Source organism: Corythoichthys intestinalis, chromosome 1 (assembly GCF_030265065.1).
Source record: "Corythoichthys intestinalis isolate RoL2023-P3 chromosome 1, ASM3026506v1, whole genome shotgun sequence".
Taxonomy (NCBI): Eukaryota; Metazoa; Chordata; class Actinopteri; order Syngnathiformes; family Syngnathidae; genus Corythoichthys; species Corythoichthys intestinalis.
The window spans coordinates 73,867,919-73,873,918 of record NC_080395.1 but is presented as its reverse complement, the minus strand read 5'-3'; the positions used below and the strand labels follow the sequence as shown (position 1 = coordinate 73,873,918).

General features: G+C 39.5%; 1 protein-coding gene across 3 annotated transcripts in view; it reads left to right on the top strand.

Moving 5' to 3' along the window:
* Positions 1–6,000, top strand: part of LOC130921351 (gastrula zinc finger protein XlCGF52.1-like) — a 31,012-nt gene continuing 25,012 nt past the window's right edge. For 2 of the 3 annotated variants that reach the window (XR_009064337.1, XM_057845131.1), the window contains exon 1: positions 1–923. Coding sequence is in view for 2 of the 3 variants with exons in the window: in XM_057845131.1 (XP_057701114.1) it covers positions 852–923 (72 nt within the window). In the remaining variant the exon portion in view is untranslated. Of the gene's footprint in view, positions 924–3,142; positions 3,223–6,000 lie in introns of those variants that run through there. The other variant, XM_057845141.1, reaches the window with a different exon arrangement.

Below are 6,000 nucleotides of genomic sequence, written 5' to 3'. Positions count from 1 at the left end.
TAGTAAGTGACCGATAAATGCCCCATAATCATACAATGCTCTTAACAAATAGTTCAAACACATATTCCCACAAAAACGGCTAAATATACCTTTACACTAAATTACGAATGCATTAAAAAAAACATGAGTTCAAACAAAAAACTTAAACAGCTTATGTTGGTCTTAAGATGGAGCAACTGGATTCAGCTATGTGAAATGAGGCAGACTAGAGGGCAGTTTATCCACCCATATCAATAAAACTAAAGGCAAACACTTTCAAAACAAACCATTACAACGCCACTTTAAAGGGTATGTAGCGGCAAAGGGGCTGTGAGACATCAATAGAACAGTTATGTGCCAAGATAACAAATATTGATAAAGTTAACAAAAAAATCAGTCACATTAATGAGCAATTATCGAAAATAGATCGAAAATGACGAACATTCCCGAAAGTGTTCCGGAAACAGCCGAATGGAGCGGGGACGTCACGATAAGTGATTGACAGTCGAGGCGGAGCCAGGTGCCATTGTTTTTTTAACGACGAGAGAGTAGCGTTGGGGTTTGTTTGACGAAAACATCACAAAAATGGTTCAAAACTGCTGTGCTATGTAGTGTACAAATAGTTATTTATCGGAATTTAGTATCCATGAGTTCCCGAACGCGAAAAAAAAAGCTGGACAACGCAGACAATGGGTAAAGTTCGTCCGTGCAAAGAGGGCTAATTTTCTAGACACAGCCTCCGGCACGCTTTTCTGTGGTGCGCATTTTCCACCTGAAAGCTTCTCGAACTATGGACAAGTGAAATCGGATTTTGCTAAAAGATTGCTGCTCAAAGGAGATGCGGTGCCGACCATACACGCGCAGCGACCTAAATGTCCCGAGATATCAAGAAAGAGGACGATGAGTGGCAAAGGAGGGGAGCAGCCAAGCTTGAAATGGCCAGAGTGAGTACTCTTTTATAATAAAAAAAATGTCACGCATTGGATTCCTTTATTTTGCAGTCACGGTGTATCAGCTTCACAAAAAGAAATGCAAAACAAATCATTGGTGTTTCCCACACGATCTGCTGCCGATGTTTCATCAGTGTCATTGCTCTCCTCAATGACCGTTTCATTACGCTGCATTGGCGTTCGTTTGGGCTCAAATTGGTAACCTAAAACACCGATTAAAGCTTCATAACTCTCCTTGTCACCACTAGATGAACATTCGTTACGTCCTTCTACGTCGGATTCGTCGCTAAAACTAGAAACGAAATTGTCTGCCATCATCGCCGCCATTCAGTATTAAAGCACTGAGCCTTTTTCTTGTTGAAGAAACACCCCTCACTGTCAATTCTGAATTCTCTTTTATTGACAATGAGGGGTGTTTCTTCATGAGGGAACCTGGAATATGTGCAGGACGAACACAATGCATCAGTGTAAACAGCTCAAAACACCCCTAATTCTCCCCTCACTAGAAGGAATTATGTTGATGCAGACAGGCGCTGCTCCCCTAGTGGCCGGTGGCACTCTCTTCACTTGTCGTGACGTCACACACACAATCTGCCAGATCTCGGGCGCCGGTCGTTTTAGCTTGACAATCGAGCCAAATTTCTCTCATTTTCTTGTGTGTAATTACACGAAGTGGCATGATATGAATACAAAAGGCATGCGTTTATGGATAAATGATGGAATATTAACATTTTCCCAGGGAATGACATACCCTTTAATTAAACGAATACTCGAGGCAGCAAAATTTAATTTGAATGTTTTTTTTTTCTCTAACTGAATACTCGAGTTAATCGATTAATCGTTGCAGCACTAGACATGTTATTAATCAACCACACTGAAAAACTGCGAAATCTGATTTAAAATAAATTCATAATAATTCTTTTAAATAAATTGCTTACCACGGTTGAATTTCCTGCCACTGCTGTGATGTTATCACAGAAGAGTGATGGGGAATTTTCTTAAAGGGATACTAACACAGCTTAACAGAGTGGACAGTGACATTTTCTTTTTTTTTTTAAATAGGATACATTTTAATTAAAAAAAAAAAAAAAAACAACAACACAAGTTTGAAGATAGTTTATACAGAATGAAATCATAATTATTTTTGATTTTTTTCTTCCCCCAACTTGTATGAATTAGTTATTTTATTGACTGAATTTGAATGAAACATACTGGGGAGAAAGCAAGCAGCCCGGATTATTTGACATGACGACTGGGTTGTTGATTGTCTTCGCGGATTGGCAAACGGCCCGGCAGAGAGCAATTTACAGTTCGTTCCCCGGAGGAGGGCAGCTGCAGTTGTTGTGCAGCTAACGTGCAGCTAATGTGCACGAGGAGAGCTTTTTACATGCCTAACAATGATCAAACGTAAGTAGTCCTTTATTTAAAGAAAGTTTGTAGTGTTTATTTTGTAATCGCTGTATTAATATTTGACATAATACAAAACAAGATGTTTACTCACTTCCTTGTAAGTCCAATGGTCCCACAGTAGTAGGGGTTGGCCAATATCCACGGTGAATGGGAACCTTTTGAAAGTCCAAAAAGGCGCACACGCCTCTCCCTCATAAAGCAAGATTTTTCTGCAGCCGTTTGGCTGCCGTGATGTGAAAAATAAACGTATCGTCAGCTGAATCCTTCGTCCTCATACACAACAGTACACTGTTTAGTGAAGAGAACGTCTTCTACCGTACACGTCACAGCGCCCTCCTCCTCAATGCAAGACCGAAGCCGGAAGTCACTCATTTTCATGGCGCGGGATTAAAAAAACTAAATAAATATAGCGATCGCTTCCACACACATCCAAGCGGTCCATATCATTCAGGGGCATAAAATACCGCGTGTATTATGAAATAAACATGCTTTTTCGTGTCACAGGCACGCGGTATTTTATGCCCCTGAATGATATGGACCGCTTGGATGTGTGTGGAAGCGATCGCTATATTTATTTAGTTTTTTTTAATCCCGCGCCATGAAAATGAGTGACTTCCGGCTTCGGTCTTGCATTGAGGAGGAGGGCGCTGTGACGTGTACGGGTGAAGGCGTCCTCTTCACTAAAAAGCCGTACTGTTGTGTATGAGGACTAAGGATTCAGCTGATTTTGCGGATTAATACTTTTATTTTTTGCATCACGCCAGCCAAACGGCTGCAGAACAATCATTCTGTATGCGGGAGAGGCGTATGCGCCTTTTTGGAGTTTCAAAAGGTTCCCATTCACCGTGGATATTTACTGTGGGACCATTGGAATTACAAGGAAGTGAGTAAACATCTTGTTTTGTATTATGTCAAATACGAATACAGTGATTACAAAGTAAACACTATAAAATTCCTTTAAATAAAGGACTACTTACGTTTGATCATTTATAGGCATGTAAAAAGCTATCCTCATGCTCATTAGCAGTTAGCTGTTAGCACGTTAGCTACACAACAACTCCAGCCACCCTCCTCCAGGGAACGAACTGTAAATTGCTCTCCGCCGGGCGGTTTGCCGATCCGCAAAGAAACTCGACAACCGGGTCGTCATGTCAAATAATCCAGGCTAGTTATGTGTGATTTTCCACTTCGAAGACTTTGAAACATCCCTCGGTTCGGGTTAGCATGTCGGCTAGCTGTCACTCCTTCTGGTCTGTTTACATTCTCCGAAGCCGGAGAAGGGAAATTACATATGTCCGATTTAGGTGTCATAAAATATCGTTCGGGAGGTGTGACAGTAAAGGTGAAGTTGACTGTTTTGACCATTATGGAGTAATTTTGCCATTTCGTCTTGAATAAATGGATTTTTATTATTTTATATTCCATTTAGCACAAGATTGTTATTTGTCATGACCATGCCATTTATTTTGCAATTGGGGAAAGTACTTGGGTAAAAAGAATATCCTGTAAAAATATTGAAGTAAAGAGACAGAAACAATGACATTTTGCCGCTCTCTTCGTCGCGTTTTCCTCATTGTGAATAGTTCCCCCTCGACGGGCTGACTGGTCCTTCTCAAGCCATTTATATTGCTATTGGGGAAAAATACTTGGATAAAAAGAATATCCTGTAAAAATATTGGGAGTAGAGAGACTGAAACAATGACATTTTGCAGCTCTCTTCGTCGCGTTTTCCTCGTTCTGAACAATTCCCCCTCAATGGGCTGAATAGTAAAACCGATGAGCCTAGTCTACCGCTGACGTCATCCACCTGTTGGGGACGCTAAAGCCCTATAATGGTAGGCGTGGCTAACCGGCAGATTAAAAGACTAATTTCTCGTCATCTGCGCTTTGCTAAATTGTTGTATATAGTCGAATCGTCTCAAAATATGATTCTAATTCACATAATAATGCCATTTAAGACTTTTTTTCTGGTGTCATATGCTCTTTAAGACTTTTTTTCTCCTGTCATATGCTCTTTAACAGTGTAATCTTAAATAATAAATTAATAATCATGTAATCTTAAACAGCGTTTGATAATAAACAAAAAAATAAGTTGAATAAGCATTTGTCCAACTTTTGTGAAAATACAGTATAGGCACACGATAATTATTGGTCCGTTAATATGACTGATTATTATGACGTCATCACAATAAATGCAATAACATTATTAATAGGCCCGGTAAAATACAGTATAATTATTTTGGCACGGTGTCGGTGGATTGGGATGTGTGCGTTCGTTTCCACTCCTGTTTTGCCAGTACAGTGTATCCTTGTGTGTTGTTTAAGAAGAGGGAGTTGTGCCACAAATCAAGCGCTCCCTTAATGCTCAAACGACGGCAGTGTTCTGAGAAAAAAGCATGGGGTCGGTAGTGTCGGATTTTTTCCACGTTCTCAGTGGAAAACTCTTCAATCGCAATTTTTAACAAATGCAAAGCCATGAGGAGGGAAAAAAGTGTCGAGCTACAACACATCTTAATAAGCCACTTAAAAGATCACAATCACTTCGATGGTGTTTTAAAAAAGTACGAGGATGCGCGAGCTGCGAATTAAGCTGCCCATTCAATTCCAAAGCCAGCTAAGAAAGCCGGGGTTATACCATTTAACGAGGCCAAACCGAATGTTTACCAGCAAAGTATGATGAGATTGCCACACGCTTCCATGCTTCGATCGGCAACCATGCACGGGACGTAAATTTCACCACAGATATATGGACGTGTAATTTTAGTCCTGTCAGCATGCTTGGTATTACTGCGCAGTGGCTGGACAAGAATTTTGTACTGTGCAGAGAAGAAACCTCATACATTACTGAAAATGGGTTTTCTCACTGCCGTTTATATGGATTATTATAAGGCAAGCCATTAATCCTTTTTGTCCGACAATATTTTTGATAATGAGGGATGAGTGATGAACCTTACTATATAATGTTTGCATTTTACAGTGTTAGTTATAAGTTAGTAAGTTATTGAGAGGCCTTTTGGTTATTGATAGGCTTGCTGTCCTAAAAGTTGTTTCATGGACCAAGACCACAACAGTCTCCTCTCCTGTTGCACCAAATATTTTTATCTGATGACAAAGCACAATACCTGTTGGGTTTATGTTTTACTTCAGTGCTTATCGTTCAGGAAACACATCTTCGTGACATTGACTAATTGATAGTGATTGACTCAAATTATATTTATTTGAAAAAATAAATATTGGCACTGTATTTGAAATCGAGACTGTTCTTGTTTTTTGTTTTGTTCATTATAATTATGTTTATGTCATCATAAAAAAAAACTTTAGGTCAAAGGCAAATCTATTGTTGAATCCACCACTAGTTTTTTTTTTTACCTCCAGGTGTTCAAAAACTCAGGTGAATATACAGTGATACCTCAGCTCACGAACATAATTGGTTCCCAGAAAGTGTGTGTAAGGCGAAAAGTTTGTCTTCCGAACATTTATTTCCCATAAGAAACCATTAAAATGAGAATAATCCGTTCCCAGGTCCCCATAAAACATAATTTTCTACTAAATAAGCCTTAAAACTACATAAAAATATACCTTATTTTCTTTAATGTCTTCTTAGGCTTAACACTAGCCTGTGGTGGGGTCTTTTTCGGTCCCATAATAGCAAAAGTACATT